Source organism: Bos taurus, chromosome 1 (genome assembly GCF_002263795.3).
Source record: "Bos taurus isolate L1 Dominette 01449 registration number 42190680 breed Hereford chromosome 1, ARS-UCD2.0, whole genome shotgun sequence".
NCBI lineage: Eukaryota > Metazoa > Chordata > Mammalia > Artiodactyla > Bovidae > Bos > Bos taurus.
The window spans coordinates 127525052-127543843 of record NC_037328.1 but is presented as its reverse complement, the minus strand read 5'-3'; the positions used below and the strand labels follow the sequence as shown (position 1 = coordinate 127543843).

General features: G+C 43.2%; 1 protein-coding gene across 16 annotated transcripts in view; it reads left to right on the top strand.

Moving 5' to 3' along the window:
- Positions 1-13123, top strand: part of ZBTB38 (zinc finger and BTB domain containing 38) — a 78938-nt gene extending 65815 nt beyond the window's left edge. For 15 of the 16 annotated variants that reach the window (XM_059888965.1, XM_010801581.4, XM_015473406.3 and 12 more), the window contains one exon: positions 6253-13123. In XM_059888965.1, coding sequence (XP_059744948.1) covers positions 6253-9867 — 3615 coding nt within the window. In that variant the 3' untranslated portion in view covers positions 9868-13123. Of the gene's footprint in view, positions 1-3625; positions 3939-6252 lie in introns of all 16 variants that reach the window. The other variant, XM_059888960.1, reaches the window with a different exon arrangement.
- Positions 13124-18792: the final 5669 nt, after the last annotated feature.

Here is an 18792-nt window from a genome sequence, read left to right as displayed (position 1 = left end):
GTGTGGTTATGAAAATAGTTTTGACCTTAAAAACTTGCTGAAAGGGTCTTGGGAGACTCAGAGATCCATGAAACATACTTTGAGAACCCTCAGGGTTATAAGGAAACTAGGAAAGAAAAAAAGGAACAGGAATTTATTTTTATTTTCCTAGTAATTTTGCTTTCCCTCGAGTAGAATTTGGGTTCACCCAGGTCTCATTTTTAAAGCTTTAAGTAAGGTAGCTTTCTAAGTACAATACGTCATTTAAGCCATTTGCTGCTCGGGCCCTGAGGAGCCAATGTCTCTCTGCTCACTTACTGTCAGAATCAACAATGTATTGGTACCAAGACTGTCCCTAAACTCAAGGAGCAAATAGGAAGGATAGAAATGTGTACAAATGCACAATATTGCATGCGACAATAAAGGTTGGAACCCCAGACTGAAAATTCATGAGGAAGGAGGCTGACCGAAGGAGATGTCACCTGAGATGAGTAAATTACAGGAATTGCCAGGCAGAGGAGCTAGGGGTGAGGACAGAAGAGCCTCAGGAGGAAATGCGGTTTTTCTTCTAAAGCTTCATACAGGCAGAACGTAGAAATCTTTCTGAGTTATGAGAAGAGGACTCGTGTAGGGAGTGCGTGAGTTGTGTGTGTTGTGTGTATGCTGGAGTGGAGTTGAGGAGCCTGGCAGAGGGGAGGGGCCTTCTGCTTTGTCCCTTAATCCGCTGCTGTACTGTTTGCATATTTTACCATCAGCATAGATTTTTTTTTTTTAACTTTTTTAATACTAGTTAACTCTAAAAGTAAGTGAAGAAGTCATTTTAGGTGGGGTGGGATGAATTGGGAGATTAGAATTAATATATTTACACTATTGATATTATGTATATATAATATATAGATAACTGATAAGAACCTACTGTACAGCCCAGAGAACTCAATTCGGTGCTCTGTGGTGACCTAAAGAGGAAGGAAATCCAACAAAGAGGGGATAAATGTAAACATACAGTGGATTAACTTTGCTGAATAGTAGAAACTAACACAACATTGTAAAGCAACTATACTCCAATAAAAATTAATTTGAAAAAAGAAAAGTCATTTTAATCATCAAAAGCATCTTCAGTGCCCATCCTTACATAATATGAATGTATTATATAAGATTGGAATAATGCAGGAGACAAAGGCAGCAGCAGATTCTGCATATGCTAATTAAGTAGAATTTCCCAATGGCCCTGGTATGAAGTATAATTATAAAGTATGTTTATCATATATTTATAAAATTCTTCAAAGCATTTAAAATACTTATGAAGTATACTTTATCTCAATATACACATGTAATTATAATGTAGAATTTTATATTTAGTTTATATAGATATGTATATTTTTGTGTATATATAAATACAGGATGACCCTGCATCCTCATTTCCCAGGATATAGTCCCAATGTATACCTGTTTATCTGGCATAGTTATTAGTTGTATCCCCTTTTCTCTCTCAAGTGTCTTGTTGTTTTAGATGCTGAATTATACGTTCACGATATTTGTTGTGCTTATAAAATCTGTTTCCACTAGCACATGTTCATATGTTTATATAATCATAGATCTATTGGTACATGCATGTGGATATATACATACATGTATTTATGTGTTTAGAAGGTGTATGTTAAAAGCTTTACAGCTAAAAAACAAACTCAGGAAAATAGTAACATAAATCAGATGATCACAGTTATCTAATTACAGATTGATTTATTGTTTTAAAATACTGGCTCACCAAAAATTTTGTAACAATAACATTTTTCATGCTTATTTATTCCATCTCGGTGATACTACTGAAAATAATAGATATATTATACAAAACTTGCTTTTTAGTACATGTTTCAGAATATTACATATAAACTTAATCTCACCTGCTTTCCAGCTTCTATTTCTTTTTCTGAAGTGTGTTGTGGGCTTTCCATTAGCAAGAACTCCTAAGACTTCTGTTTTTACTTACTCTCAATGAAGAAAAATAGCAGAGGAGATCACTTTTTTTTTTTTAAGTCAAAGAATACTATTTTTGGTGGGAATGACTGCCTCCCCCCTGAACTCATTTAAGTCTGAATTCTAACTTTAGGGATATACTTAAAGTAAGGATGACTGTTCAAAACTCCGGGTCCAATGTGATTTTACTTCATGTTCTCGTCAGTGGCGCAAACCAAACTGGCCAACGGGGCCGGGCTGGGCTTGGTGCTGAGAGAAGCCGCTGGGCAGTGAGCGCCGGGAAAGGCAGCACGTGCCTGCAGCCGCCCGGTTGCCAGGCGGGCAGCAGCCCCACTGTTGTCCAGTCTTCCTGTTTCTCAAGAGAAGACATATTGATTTTTATGTTAAATCTTACTGTTCTTTGACATCAACTTTTTTTTTTCCAAAACCATGGTCCAAATGCTACCTGTATCAAACACCACTGGTAGGGACCAGCTGTGTTTGAGGGCCACAGTGGGTCCCCTCTGGTCTTCAGACTTCAAACTCAGTTGCACGTCGGACATGTAGAATATGACTTGAAATTGCATCTTTGACAACTGTCACTGCCTTTTCACCTTGTATTTATGGATTTGGATGCTTTGTTCCAAACTGTGACATGGGCTCCTTGATTACAAGCTTCTTGAGGGCATGAAACTCAGCTGTGCCTCGTTCTGACTGAACTTCGTGTTCTCAGCTTTGTCCACTTCAGCAGGCAGAGCTGAAGTCAGTGTCACCTCTCCCGGAAAGGGGGTTTGGTGAGGCACTCCTGCCTTCCCTCACCCCATCCCGGGGCCACTCCCCGCTACTCTTTGTCCCAGCACTCCTGATCCTGCACCTTCACTGAGAATCTTGGCTTTACAGCATTGTGTGAACCCGTCTTACCTTCCCTGCTATACTGCAGACCTTTGGGGGCAGAATTTTTGTTTCTGTTACAGTGCTGGATTTTAGTGTCAGCCCCCAGACCTGGTTATGGCTGATGGATAAAAACCACGTGAATATCCTCTGAGACAAGATTTTTCAGTGTTTACTTGTGTGCCTTTCAAATTTGTTATCACAGGGACAAATAGAATGTTCCTTATTCGCTAAATAAGGTACAAAAATATATATAGGTTCCAGGGTCTCACCTCAGCTATTCCAAACAAGAATCTCTGCGGGGGGACTCTGTAAATTCTGTACTATATTAAAGCTTCCCAGGTGATTCAGATACATAGCCAGGTTCGAGAACTTCTGTCCCACAGCATAAAGTAGGTATTCAGTAAATCTCTGTTCCAAGGAGAAATGAACTCTTGTCTTCCTATAGCACTCAGCCAATATTCAAGAAATAATGGTCAAGAGAATTAAATTCTGAATTCACATACTAACTCTCCCCATCTCACCTTTTTAGGTGGGGCTGAGGCCATCTACTCCTTCCCAGGCTCTCACACTGTCTGGGGTGGATGGATTAATTCTTACCTGGGCCAGAGGATGGCCTGACTAGCTGGTTTGCAACCAGCTGGCCTCCCTCTAATCCTGTCCATGTGCTGAAGCCTCAGTGATCCTGAGTGATTTAACTCAAATCTAATGATAACTTTTAATGATAACTAGTACTTGCAATATAAAACTTGCTGTGGGGAGTCCACTAGAGCCTGTTATGATCTGGTCTGACCTTTTCAAGCTTCCCAGGTGGTGCTAGTGGTAAAGAATCCACCTGCCAACGCCTGAGACACGGGGTTTGAGTCCTGGGTCGGGAAGATCCCCTGGAGGAGGAAATAGCAACCGACTCCAGTATTCTTGCCTGAAAAATCCAATGGACAGAGGAGGCTGGTGGTCCACAATCCATAGGGCCCAAAAGAGTCAGACATGACGGAGCGACTGAGCACACACGACCCTTCCAAACAGGAGAAGATATGAGAAGGGAGAGAAAGTAGATCCCCCAGGGGCCCAAAACAGAGACCTCACGGAAGACCAAAGAGGCACCTGCCAAGTAGGTAGGTCACTGATCTGTGTAAGCCAGTGAAGGATAGACTCTGGCAATCCATTCAGGGTGACCCTTTCTCTCTTTAGGGGTACAGAGGGGGCCATAAAGATTCCTTTTTATTTAATTTTATTTAAAGATATAATCCCCCACATCCCTGGAAAAGATTCATGGAAGGTTACAGGTAAAGGCAGGTGAAACAAGAGTAGAAGAGCTATCACTAAATAAAGTGAGACAGTGGTCACACCAGAAACCCAGGCTCACAACAGTGGCTACAACAGTCGACGGTAAACCTTAGCTCTCAGCTTCCTCGTTTCGAGAATTAAAAAAGAAACGTGGTGAGTGCATTGTTCTCATTATCTGGTTAATGAAAAATTTGTTAGTAGAAATGCACTTTTTCCAGTGGCTGAATGAGATAAAAGAAGTTATCAAATGGATTCTTGTATAAAGGACACTAAATAACATAATGGGCACAGCTCATAATTGCTTTACAAAAAGGTAGAAAGAGAGAGGCTTTAATGTGGCCATCTGGTCTTTCCAACTGAATGAATGCCATGAGCTAAACGTTTTATTCCGGTGCTAGGAAGACACGGCCACTGGGACTTAAAGAGCGGCAAGCTGTATGGGCTTTCTGGACATCACTTGATCAGAGAGAGAGAGACTTGATGAACAGCAGCTGGGTAGTATGTCTTTTAGACCAGAGCAGGTATTTTGGCCAGGGCACTGCAGTTTAAGTGCAGGAGTGATCTCTTAGCATATAGTGAAATTAGTTTGCTGAGTTGCTGTTAGCATTTTTTAAGTGAAAGATAATAGAACAGGACAGACAGCATCACACCTCTCAAGGGTAAGTTTTAGCTTCACTTTTGTCTCGAGTCCCTGTGCACCGTGTATTTTTTACTGTAGCTAACCATGAAAGCTGGTGCTTTGGACTGTCCCTCACTAGAACAGTAGTGGGTAGGCTCTGGCCAACCCAGGCTCATTATAGAACATAGAGAATAATATGACCTGAGTACAACAGGAGCGGGATCCTCAGACCAGAGCAAGAGCCACCGTGCCTTTAAATTGTGCTAATTTAAGAACCTGTGACTAGACAGTATTATAAACTCAGAAACATACTTCTCTGGTTTTGTGTTTTGTTTCCATTTTGGTTGCCTTTAGTACCTCACAGAGTTATTTTTGAACACCCCAGTCTACTATGGCTATGATAAAAGGGAAATCAGAGGAATGAGATGGGTCCCCATACAGGCCAGTAGTGCAGAGGGTGGGGGGCCCCTGGTGGTCAGACTCAGTCATGCAGACCAAGACTTTCCACTGAGAGACCTTTCAGAGCCACAGATGAGGAATGATTCCTCCAGTTCTTGCTTCTTCCCTGAGCAGCCAATACCTTTAGTTACAGATACTGCTTGCTTCAGCTTCCCCAGTGGCTCAGCAGTAAAGCCTCCACCTGCAATGCAGGAGACCCTGGGTGGGGAAGATTCTCTGGAGCAGAAAAGGGCAACCCACTCCAGTATTCTTGCATGGGAAATCCTATGGACAGAGGAACATGGCAGGCTACAGTCCTTGGGGTCACTAAGAGTCAGACATGACTGAGGGCATGCGCGCGTGCACGCACGCACACACACACACACACACACACACTGCTTAGTTAAGGAAAACTTAAATAATTTTCTTGCTTCATGAACTAAGGTGAAAGTGAAAGTCACTCAGTCGTGTCCAGTTCTTTGCGACCCCATGGACTATACAGCCTATGGAATTCTCCAGGCCAGAATACTGGAGTGGGTAGCCTTTTCCTTCTCCAGGGGATCTTCCCAACCCAGGAATCGAACCAAGGTCTCCTGCATTGCTGGCTATGTTTGGATCAAATCATTAGGGTGGATCATCAGAAATAGACAGCAGTCTTGTGATGGGACCATGACATTGCCTGATTCTAAGAATTGAACACAGCAGCCCTGAGTGATGATGAGACCCTTAACATTTATCAGGGAACCTTACCCTGCCCCCCCCCCCCACACCAAATTTGGACATGTATATGTAGCCTACAACTTTGGAGAAAGTCAGAGAAAAAGTTCTGGGAGGATTTCCAACTATAACAACTGTGAGCAATGGTATGAGAAACAGGCTGGGGCAAGATAAAGATTAAGCTTCTAAGGTTGACTCCAAGTCTTTGGAGCAACAACGAAATGAGATTAAAAAGAAACAAAGACTACAAAACTCTGTATTTTCATACATAAAGTAAGATTTTCAAAGAAATCAAAAATAGCCTATACACCAAAGAGCTCCTCATGGAAGGACCTTTATCTCTGACCACTTCTCTCTTCTTCTTTTAGATGACAGTCATGTCCCTTTCCAGGGACCTCAAGGACAACTTACACAGCGACACAGTGCTCTCCATCTTAAACGAGCAGCGCATTCGGGGCATTTTGTGTGATGTCACTATCATTGTGGAAGACACCAAGTTTAAAGCCCACAGCAATGTCCTGGCTGCTTCAAGCCTTTATTTCAAAAACATCTTTTGGAGCCATACCATCTGTATTTCCAGCCACGTCCTGGAGCTGGACGATCTCAAAGCTGAAGTGTTTACAGAAATCCTCAATTATATCTACAGCTCCACAGTCGTCGTCAAGAGACAGGAAACTGTCACTGATCTCGCAGCTGCTGGGAAAAAGCTGGGAATATCCTTCTTGGAAGATCTTACTGATCGCAACTTCTCCAATTCCCCGGGTCCCTATGTATTCTGCATTACTGAGAAGGGAGTGGTTAAGGAAGAAAAAAATGAAAAAAGGCATGAAGAACCAGCCATCACTAATGGGCCAAGGATCACAAATGCATTTTCCATCATCGAAACAGAAAACAGTAATAACATGTTCTCCCCTCTGGACTTGAGAGCAAGTTTCAAAAAGGTCTCCGACTCCATGAGGAACACCAGCCTCTGCCTGGAGAGGACTGACGTCTGCCACGAGGTGGAGCCCGTGCGCACCCTCGCCGAGCACTCCTACGCCGTGTCTGCCGTGTCTTCCGTGGCTGAGGCTTACAGAAGTCAGCCTGCCCGGGAACAGGACAGCAGCTCACCTGCGAAAACAGGGAAGGAGAACTCTGAAGCTGTTGCAGCAAAACCGAAAACATGCCGAAAGCCAAAGACACTCTCCGTACCCCAGGAATCAGATTCCACTCCAGAAAATATACCACCCCCTCCAGCAAGCAACTTGGAGGTGCGTCAAGAAGAAAGTCCGCAGCCAGCTGCAGTTCTTTCCCTTTCAAAATCCCCCAGCCACAACGAAGGAGAGGTCCAATTTCCCAGGGCGGAGGGAAATAAATCCTCTGATGTCCCTGGGCCGCCAGCCGCCGAGGTGCCGCCTCTCGTTTACAACTGCAGCTGTTGTTCCAAATCTTTCGAGAGCAGCACTTTGCTCAGCGCCCACATGCAGCTTCACAAGCCGACCCAGGAGCCCTTGGTGTGCAAGCACTGCAACAAGCAGTTCAGCACCCTCAACAGGCTGGATCGGCATGAGCAGATCTGCATGAGGTCCAGCCACATGCCCGTTCCTGGAGGGAATCAGCGCTTCTTAGAAAACTATCCCACCATCGGGCAGAATGGAAGTTCATTCACAGGTCCAGAACCTTTATTAGCTGAGAATAGGATTGGTGACTTTTCCAGTCCCGGGAGTACGCTGCCAGAAACAGAACACATAGTTAAATTTGTTAATGGGCAAATGCTCTACAGCTGCGTGGTGTGCAAACGCAGTTATGTGACTTTATCCAGCCTCCGAAGACATGCAAATGTTCACTCCTGGAGGAGAACATATCCTTGCCATTACTGCAACAAAGTGTTTGCCTTGGCTGAGTACAGGACAAGACACGAGATTTGGCACACAGGGGAAAGGCGGTATCAGTGCATTTTCTGCCTGGAGACATTCATGACCTACTATATACTCAAAAACCACCAGAAGTCTTTCCATGCCATCGATCACAGACTTTCCATCAGTAAGAAAACAGCAAATGGAGGCTTGAAGCCTAGTGTCTATCCATATAAACTTTACAGGCTCCTGCCCATGAAATGCAAGAGGGCTCCTTACAAGAGCTACCGACATTCTTCCTATGAAAATGCTCGAGAAAACAGTCAGCTAAATGAGCCTGCACCTGGTCCCTATGTTATTCAGAATCCACACAGCTCTGAATTACCTACTCTGAATTTCCAGGACAGTGTAAACACCTTGACCAACAGTCCAGCCATCCCATTGGAAACACCAGCACGTCAGGACGTGCCCACTTCGGCCAGTATGCAAAACGCAGAAGGTACCAAATGGGGTGAGAGGGGAGAGTTAAAAGTGGATCTGGACAATAACTTTTATTCCACAGAGGTGTCGGTTTCTTCCACTGAAAACGCTGTCAGTTCGGACCCCCGAGCAGGGGATGTGCCAGTTTTGGCTGTGAGTAACGGCAGTGAGAACTCCACCTCTGTGATCAGCTACAGTGGCTCAGCCCCCTCGGTCATCGTGCACAGCAGCCAGTTTTCATCGGTGATAATGCACAGCAATGCCATTGCTGCCATGACCAGCCGCAACCCCAGAGGAGCTCCTTCAGACCAGACTGTCAGTCAGACCCCAAAAGAGGATGGCAAGCCCGCCGAGCCAGACAAAGTTGGGAGGGCCGTCAGCAGACCCAAGAGCATGAAGGAGAAAAAGAAAGCCGGCCCGTGTAGCAGGGGAGAAGTACCAGAGGAGTCCAAATTCACTGCTGATCCTGGAGGCTCACTGGGCAAAACTACAAATACCATTAAAGAAACGAGTAAAATTGAAACCTACATCGCAAAGCCCGCTCTCCCTGGAACCTCCACAAACAGCAACGTCGCACCCCTTTGTCAAATAACGGTGAAAATCGGAAATGAAGCCATTGTGAAGAGGCACATCCTCGGCTCTAAACTGTTCTATAAGAGAGGGCGGAGACCCAAGTATCAAACGCCGGAGGAGACGCTGCCCCAGGAGAGCGACCAGGAAGCCAACGGGGACAACCCTCTCGGGCTCTGCCAGTCCGAGTGCATGGAGATGAGCGAGATGTTTGACGATGCCAGTGACCAGGATTCCACGGACAAACCGTGGCGCCCGTACTACAACTACAAACCCAAGAAGAAATCCAGACAGTTGAGAAAAATGAGGAAGGCCAACTGGAGGAAGGAGCATGAAAACAGGAGCCCGAGCAGTAAGTGTAGATACCCGGCCGACCTGGACTGTGCAGTGGTGGGCAAGGCTCCGCAGGAGAAGGCCTTCGAGGAAGAGGAAAACAAAGAGATGCCTAAGCTGCAGTGTGAACTCTGCGACGACGGAGACAAAGCCTCAGGGGCCGGGAGCCAAGGGAGGCCCCACCGGCATCTCACGGCCCGGCCTTACGCATGTGAGCTCTGTGCCAAGCAGTTTCAGAGCCCCTCCACCCTCAAAATGCACATGCGGTGCCACACGGGAGAGAAGCCATACCAGTGCAAGACCTGCGGCCGGTGCTTCTCCGTGCACGGCAACCTCCAGAAGCATGAGCGCATCCACCTGGGCGTGAAGGAGTTCGTCTGTCAGTACTGCAACAAGGCCTTCACTTTGAACGAGACCCTCAAAATCCACGAAAGGATCCACACGGGAGAAAAACGATACCACTGTCAGTTCTGCTTTCAGAGTTTTTTGTATCTGTCCACGAAAAGGAATCACGAGCAGAGGCATATCAGGGAGCATAACGGGAAGGGCTATGCCTGCTTCCAGTGCCCCAAAATTTGCAAAACAGCTGCTGCTCTGGGAATGCACCAGAAGAAACACTTGTTCAAAAGCCCCAGTCAGCAGGAGAAAACGGAAGGTGACATGGGCCACGAAAACTCCAGTCCCCTGGAGAATCCACATTTCATTGATTCGGAAGGTACTGAGCAAAAGGATAATGTACAAACCATTGTTGATAATGTCCTTTGAATGGAGATCCTTAGGGGAAAAAAAACCTTTGAGAATACAAGTTGGTGGGGGTTTTTTTGTTGTTTTTTTTTTTTTAGTTAGATGTTTCTTTTGTTTCTGTTTAGTTTTGTTCACTTAACAGCTATGAAGGAGTGAAATGTAACAAAGAAAATCTCATTTGTTCAAATTCCAGAAGAAGGATCCTAATATCCTCTCTGGGTTTTAGCATTAACCTCATGCGAAGTACACAAAAACAAAATAGCCGAATCTTCCAGTATCCCAAGTGTCTTGTGAAAGTTTATGAAGTTCTAAGTTGTGATATTTTTGCCAGTGGGAGAAAAAAAGAGTTTAATTTTAGTGTAATTTAAAACTTTCTGGTGAGTGCTCAGAGGAGCTGGCTGCTGAACTGTCTTTAGTAACTGGAGATATAAGGGTCAGATATCATGAAAATGTCACCTTCATAAATATGTTAAAAGGTAAATGAGCTATGACAGTCATTATTCTCATCCAGCTTCTGCACTATTAAAAATTGTTTAAATTAATGGGTACATATGAAATAATAGTATAGCTGAAAATACTTGTGAAATGAGTAACCCAAGTAGGACATTCATACGTTATCTAGAACTACTTTTCTGCAACACAAACCTTGTAAAATACAGATATAAAGCACTATAACTTTTAACTGTCCATGTCCCCTGTAGCGAATTATAATGATGAGCAATAGATCTGCAAATAATGAGAACTGATGTAAAAATCAGTAGGAAGCATTTTGAGTATGACTTCAGAGCATGTGTATGCTTTTAGATGGAATGCTGTTCTCTTGAAGTTATGGCTGAGCTGTTACTAGAACCGGTCTTCTCAAGTCCCAAAAAACATAGGTCATGCCTTATCCACGGGGGAGAACCTTCCCAGAAGTTACTTGTGATTACCTGTGCTGTGCTGTGTATTACTTTCTAGTGGCCTCACTTCAGAAAATGAAAAAAGGTCAAATTCTTCTGAAACTCCCTGAAGTCTTCCATCCATCACAAGGCCATGGACGTGGAGGTCTTTCCAGATAGATTTAACTATTCTCAAGGGTTCAAGTAAAACCTAGCATCTCCTGTATCACTGAAGGAGTGTCTTGGAAATTAAGTGCAAGGCACACGTGTGGTGGTGAATTCCCAGGCACTTGAAAGCGACAGAAAGCCTAATCCCTACAATTGTCAGCCTTCTTGGAAATCATGCAGCCCACAAGCATATACTATTTAAAAAATAAATAAAGGACAACAGAAACACACACACCCCTGCCCCACCCAATAATGACTTGAGTGGGTAGGAAGTGATGACCTTCCTTGCCTCAAATGGAGCTTTGTCTTTGGAGGGTGGGGAGATAGAATGTGAAGTGACGAGGTTCCATGACTTACATGCTTCAAAAATATATAGAATATATTCACAAGTCAGATGCCTTGTCTTCATGTTTGCAGACAACTGAGACCCTGGTTCAATTCCTGGGTCAGGAAGATTTGCTGGAGAAGGGATAGGCTACCCACTCCAGTATTCTTGGGCTTCCCTTGTAGCTCAGCTGGTAAAGAATCCACCTGCAATGCAGGAGACTTGGGTTCAGTCCCTGGGTTGGGAAGATCCCCTGGAGAAGGGAAAGGCTCCCCACTCCAGTGTTCTGGCCTGGAGAGTTCCATGGGCTGTATAGTCCATGGGGTTGCAGAGTCGGACACGACTGAGCCACTTTCAGCCCCCTTGCTAAAAACCCATTTCTGTGTTTAATGTTCTTATTCTTTGACCCACACCATCAACACTGCCCTCAAAGTCTAACCCCCCTATAGAATATTCCGTCACGTGGACTAGGTTCCTGGGAAGCTGGAAATCACGATTCTTTAACTTTTTAAACTGCCAGAATAGGAGGGAGAGAGAAAACATTCTTACCCATTTGATACCAGAACACCAGTATGAGCAGAATCTGGAACCCAGTTCAAGGATGACTTGCAGCCATTCGTGTTCACAGGATTTGACAGCTGGAAACCCAAGGTTACTAGATTACCATTGTGAAGAAATGGCTTGAAGGACTCCGGGTTCTCTCTTCAAGTGTTGTGATGTCTCCACAAAGAAGACTTCATATGGATTGGGGTGGACCAGAAAGCATCTCAACACCCAGAAAAGGACATAATCAAAGCTGATCTTTTTATACTGTAGTACTTTGTTGTTAAATAACCCCAATATTGTATTTGCATTTATCTTTTGTTCATCTACTTTCACTTACAAACAGTATTATGTAATAGAGGAAAATGGAAAAATGCAGATGAGTTCAACTTTATTTTATACATTGTATATATGTACACTTGAACCATTCATTTGGGTTTTGTTAAAGAGATAGTCACAAAGGGCTTATGCAAATCATTTTGAATTGATAATTAGAAAACTGAATAAGCAATCCTGTGATCTACCAATTTGTTTTATTTCAGTCAGGATTATGAATCAAGAATTACTGTGTATTTCAGTCATTTTGATTTGAAGTAACTCTAAATATAAAATGATTACATGTAACGATGTCTCCCAGCCCTTCCATGTGGATATTTTTTAAGTGGACTTGTATGCTAATAATTCTAGACCAAAGTAAATATGGCAGAATATTTATACATGAAAAAATAATTTTGCAAATATTTTCTATAATTGTATTATTCGTTTAAAATGTTGATAGCTTGTGTTAGTTTCAGGGAGGGGTGTATATTTTGATAAAAAATACTTGACTTTGTAATTCTGTATATTCTATACAATTTATAGCAGAGCCGTTTTAAGACAGCCTTGTCACACTTTTTGTTAATTGTGAAAATTTTATTCGAAGTGATGTTTATGCATTGAGTACATAACGACCAACTAGAGTTAAAGTAAGTGTGAACAGTGAAACATACTGTATGCTGTACAAGATATATTGTAATTTGCTGTTTTAGCATCTGTATTTTGGTTAGAAGATATTATTAAATGCAGATGTTAAGGGTTGGAAAAGTCTAATTTTATTTTTAGAACTAATGGATATAAATTTGTTTTTGCTTGATTAAAATAGCTCATTCTTATGTTGTCTCTTTTTAAACATTTTAGTGTTAATTCTTTTGTGTAGCCAAGCAGCAATTTCATTTGTATGAGTCACAGCGTTGTTTCACATATGATTCATTCAGTATATTTCTGTTTCCTCACTTGTTTACATTCCATGGTACCTGCTTACATGCTTAGGACTCAAATGGAATATGACATTAAAAAAAAGCAGAATAAAAGAGACTGAAATCTTGTTATCATTTAGTGCTTTGGATAGGCCTGCTATTATGGTAAACCTGAGTGTTGGAAGTATTCTGCTCCAGTCATCCACAGAAAACAGGTTTCACGTATTAACTCCCAGGTATTTGGCAGCATTCTTGCCACGGTCTATCTCATTCAGTCCTTTCCCAACGACCCTGGGCAATAGACTTCTTTATCTGCATTTTATAAGTGACTTTGAGAAGATCCCACAGCCAGCCAGCCAGGATCCCAACCCTTGGCCGCCTGACTCCAAAGCCCAGGCTTTTGTTCCTTCTCTGCATCTTAGAGGGAAATGCTCAATGTAAACTGAGCAGGGAGAGGAAGAGACCTGACCAAGTCGTGCAGCTTGTGGTGGTAGCTGTCACATTCTCAGCTGTAAGGAGGCCGTAGTAGGGTCGGCTCCCCCGACTCTACTCTGGTTTTCTTACTGAGGCCTCAATACTTGGGGCGTTTGGTCAACTCTTGTATGTGAGGATATTGCTCTATGAAGTCAGTTGGTAAAAGTTTGTAAACTTTTTTTAATGTGGAGTGAAATTATGATTTAATGCTGTTGTAAACTAGCCATTTTTCACATAAAAAAATCTGTCCTGTCATCGCAGATCATACTCCTGACCTTAGCTGCTGTTGCTGCTGCTGCTAAGTCGCTTCAGTCGTGTCCGACTCTGTGCGACCCCATAGATGGCAACCCACCAGACTCCCCCGTCCCTGGGATTCTCCAGGGAAGAACACTGGAGTGGGTTGCCATTTCCTTCTCCGATGCATGCAAGTGAAAAAGGAAAGTGAAGTGGCTCAGTCGTGTCCGACTCCTAGAGACCCTACGGACTGCAGCCTACCAGGCTCCTCTGTCCATGGGATTTTCCAGGCAGGAGTACTGGAGCGGGTTGCCATTGCCTTCTCCGTCAACCTTAGCTACTTATCTGCAAATACAGGCAATTAGTCACAATGGGTAATGTGACAGGAGAGCCAGAGGCTCAGGCAATATAACCCATCAGCAGCACAGGGAAAACAGCTCAAGTGTCCAGCCCTGATTGCTGGTCCACAGCATCAGTTTTGTATTTGAAGGGCAACCCAAACCAAATTCTCCAAAAATTCTATAACTACTGTCTGCTAAAAGGAACTTAATTTTATCTATCAAAACAGAATAATTATTATTGAAAGCATTTGTAACCGTTGAGAAACTAGATTAAAACCATAAAAACAAATCACACAAAGCAGTCCTGTTTGTACATATCCTTTTTAAGATTTTTCTTGATGTGTACCATTTTTTAAAAATCCTTATCGAATTTTTTACAGTATTGCTTCTGTTTTATGTTTTGGGTAGTTTTTTTTGTTTGTTTGTTTTTGCATTGAGGCATGTGAGATCTTAGCTCCCCGACCAGGGATCGAACTCACATGCCCTGCTTTGCAAGGTGAAGTCTTACCACTGGACTGCTAAGGAAGCCCCTGTACATATCCTTTTAATGACTTCAGGGCTTTTTATCCTTATTGCTCACTTTCCTCTTTCTTACCTCCGATTGATTGATTTTACTCCACTCCCTGTTTCCATCTATTCCTCTTTGTGGGGACAATAGTTCTTCCCATTTCAAGCTCTTTTATCTGAAAACTCCTCAACTCACACCCGCATTGTGGCCTCTGTTAATCTAACCCCTCTTAGCCCCTCCTTTTCTTCTTCCCTCCCCAGTTTGCAGCCTTTGACCCTGAATATTCAAGCAAGTGAGCAGGCGAGTTGAGTTGGTGTGCAGTTTTTAAAACTAAATACTCCAAGTTTAGATTTGGAAAAACTGTTTATAGCAGAAATGGGATTACGTTTTTATTATTTCCTTTATGACGTCTGAGATACCAACTAATTCTATTTAGTATGTTTTACTGAGAAGAGCATCTTTTTCAATAATTTTTAAGGTTATGACTTTTTGTGTCATTATATGTTCAGTCATGTCCAACTGTGGCCCCATGAACTGTAGCCCACCAGGCTCCTCTGTCCATGGAATTTTCCAGGCAAGAATACTAGTGTGAATCGCCATTCCCTTCTCCAGGGTATCTTCCCAAGCCAGGGATCAAACCTACATCTCCAGCATTGGCAAGATTCTTTACCACTAGCACCACCTGGGAATCATAGGAGTATTTTATTCCAGTTACAAGACACTTTGTTATATTTAAAAGCTGTAAAGAAGAATTTTATGAAGAATTTTATTTCATTTATTCAAAATATGTTTAATTTTCAGTATCCGGGATTTTGTCAAGGTTACGGCTACAGAGATAAAAGGGGTAACTTGTGACTTCAAGGAATCTGAGTCCAGGGAAGGAGGCAATAGATGATTACAAAATAAGCCCTGAGCTCCTAGGGACTCAGAACCAAAGCAGGGAGCGTTGGCACTGAGCTGGGGCTTACAGAGCTTGGGCTTCCTAGTGTGAGCAGGTCCAAGTAGAATTGATTAAAAAGAGCTAGGAGTGAATATATTTTGCCCCAAAAGCCTGGGTGGTGACTCATCACCTTTGTGGTGGTGAGTCAAGAGAGGTGTGCTAAGGGCACATCACTAGGGCCTCATGGGTCTGGCCAAAGAGTGGTTTGTTTTCTTTTTTTCTGTCTGAAAGCAGAAGGGCCATAGTGGGGGTTGGAGGAGCCCATGAGGGTCTGAGTGCTAGGAGATGAAGTCAGAGAGATGAATCACAGGTCCAAGCAAGATGAGAAGCCATTGCAGGGCTTAAACAGAGAGGAAACCATCTGATGTGTTTAAAGGCTCACCCTCCCGAAGTTCAGTGAACAGACCACAGGACGGGTTGGGGTGGGGAAATCAGATGAGAGGCTGAGACAGCACACAGGAGAGATGACAGTAGCCTGGACAAAAATGGGAGCAATGAAAATGGACTAGGTCACATTCTGGATAGACTGTTTTTAATCTTGAATTTAAAAAATTTCAAACATGCAGAAGTAGAATACTATGGTGGACTCCAGTGTATCTACCCATCATCCAACTCCAACAATCCACCATTCGTAGCCAATTTTGTTCTACCTATACCCTCACCTGCTTCCCCTCTGTACTGTATTGTTTTGAAGCATATCCCAGACATCATACTATTTTGTCGAAATATTTCAGAATATATCTTTTTTTTTTAAAAATAAGCATTTCTAATATAACCATACTATTATCACACCTTCAAAAATAATATTCCTTAATATTATCAAATTCATTCATTAAAATTTCTGAATATTCTTATAATTGTCATAATCGTCTTTACAATTTGAATCAGCATCCAAATAAGGTCCCACACTACAATTGGTTGATATAGCTAAGTATCTTTTAATCTTTGGTTCCCCCATCGCTTTTTCCCCCTTTGTAATTTATTTATTTTTAATATTTATTTGGCTGCACTGGGTCTTAGTTGTGGTACTTGGGCTTAGTTGCTCTGCAGTATGTGGGATCCTAGTTCCCCAACCAGGGATCAAACCTGAGTTGCCTGCATTGCAAGGTGAATTCTTAACCACTGAACCATCAGGAAAGTCCCTGAAATTTATTTTTGAGGAAATTAGATCCTAAAGAGTTTCTCAGTACCTGTGAAGCAGCAAGACAACTTCCTAGGGAGGTTTGTATGGTCCAGCTGAGCTTAGGGATGTACTGAAGATAGGATTTGCAGGTGATTTAAGTCCTGAAAATGGACTTAAATCCATTTAAGTGGATGAGGAAAACAGAACAGTCAAGAATGACTCTGAGCTTTGGGCCTGAGCAATTGGAAGGATGGAGTTGCCAATAGACAACTAGATACACAGATCAGAAGTTTGTAACAGAGGACAGTCTTCAGGTATGTATCTGCAAGTTATGTTTCATTCACTCAAAACATATTTGAGCCAAGTAATGAGAATCCGAGAGTGGGTGAAACCATTGGTCCCTGGAATTTGTGATCTAGTGAAAAACATAATACGCTAAATAATTACAACTATGGTAAGTGCTATAAAGAATAGATACATATTGTTATGGGGATATTTGATGGGGGGACCTAACCAAGTCTGGGAGTTCAAGAGAAGACATCCTTGAGGAAGTAATTTCTGAGCTGAAGTCTAAGGGATGAATGAGAGTTGAAATGGGAGAGAGTTTCCAGGTGGAATACAATACAAAAGTCTGCCTCTAGAACGAACAGGGTGCCCTGGAACCAGTGGTGGCCAGAAGACAAGAGAGATGGATCTGAGATGAGACTGGAGGACCACAGCCAGTCCACATGGCCCTCCCAGATCACACTAAGGACTTTGATCTTACACTCAGATCAGCGGGAAACCACTGATCTGTTTCCAGCAGATTGGGACAAAAGGAGGTATTGTCATCAGTTTTGTGTTGTTAAAAAGTCACTGTCACTGAAATGTAGAGCACAAACTGGAGGAGGGTAGGAAGCAGGAATAGAGCAGTTAGGAAGCTATTGCCATGGTCCAAGCTGGAGATGATGGCATGGGTTACATATAGACAGTAAAGATAGAAAAGGGGAGGATTTGAGAGCTATTGAGGGACTTCCCTGGTGGCTCAGGTGGTAAAGAATCTGCCTGCAATGCAGAAACCCAGGTTTGATCTCTGGGTTGGGAAGATCCCGAGGAGAAGGGAGTGGCTACCCACTCCAGTGTTCTTGCCTGGGAAATCCCATGGCCTGAGGAGCCTGGCAGGCTACAGTGCATAGGGTCGCAAAGAACTGGACACAACTGAGCAACTAACACTTGCATTTAGGTGACAGAATCAGCAGGGCTTGTTGGACTGGTCTGGGAAGGAGGGCTAAGAAGGGGTAAGGCTAACCTTTTGAATTCATAATTGTAGAAACTATGGGAATATAAGATGTCCTCTATAAAGCTTCTATAGGAAAAGACAGAATCTCAGAAAACACCAATATGTGAAAGATGAGTTAAGTAAGAGCCTATTATAAGAGGCTGAGGCAAAGATGGTGTCAGAGAAGTCAGAGGAAAACTGAGGGAGTGGCAGCTAGGAAGCCAGAGATGAAGAACCTCTAAGAAAGGAAAGCATGGTCAGTTGTGTCGAATGAATATAAAGCCAAGTAAGGAAAGTCTAGGAAGTGCCCTTTCACCCTCAGCAACAGGAAGGTGACTGGCAGGGATGTCCTGGTAAATGGTAACCCTGGCTCTTTAATGGGGAAAGTGAAACTGAAGTCGCTCAGTCGTATCCGACTCTTCTCGACCCCATGGACTGTAGCTTACCAGGCTTCTCCGTCTATGGGATTTTCCGGGCAAGAATACTGGAGTGGGTTGCCATTTCCTTCTCCAAGAGATCTTCCCAACCCAGGGATTGAACCCGGGTCTCCCTCGTTGTAGGCAGATGCTTTACCGTCTGAGCCACCAGGGAAGTCCTAGATTTATAATATGTGTCAATTTCTGTGGTGTAAATACGCCCACAGTGGATGATTTTAAGCCACCAATACGATGTCATTGGTGGCAGATATGAGCCTGCTCTAGGGTCTCAACTTGTAATCTTGACATGAGTGGCTCCAGTGTGGTGGTGCAGGCAGGAATGAGGGGTGGATGCAAGAATGGGGGTGCAGACAGTGAGTGAGGCTCTTCTGTCAAGATGCTTAGCTCTGAAGGGGAGAAGAAAAACAGGCAAAGGCAACTAAGATCTGAAGATTGAGATTCCACCTGAGTCGAACAGGATGAGGAGGCAAGGGAGTTGAAGA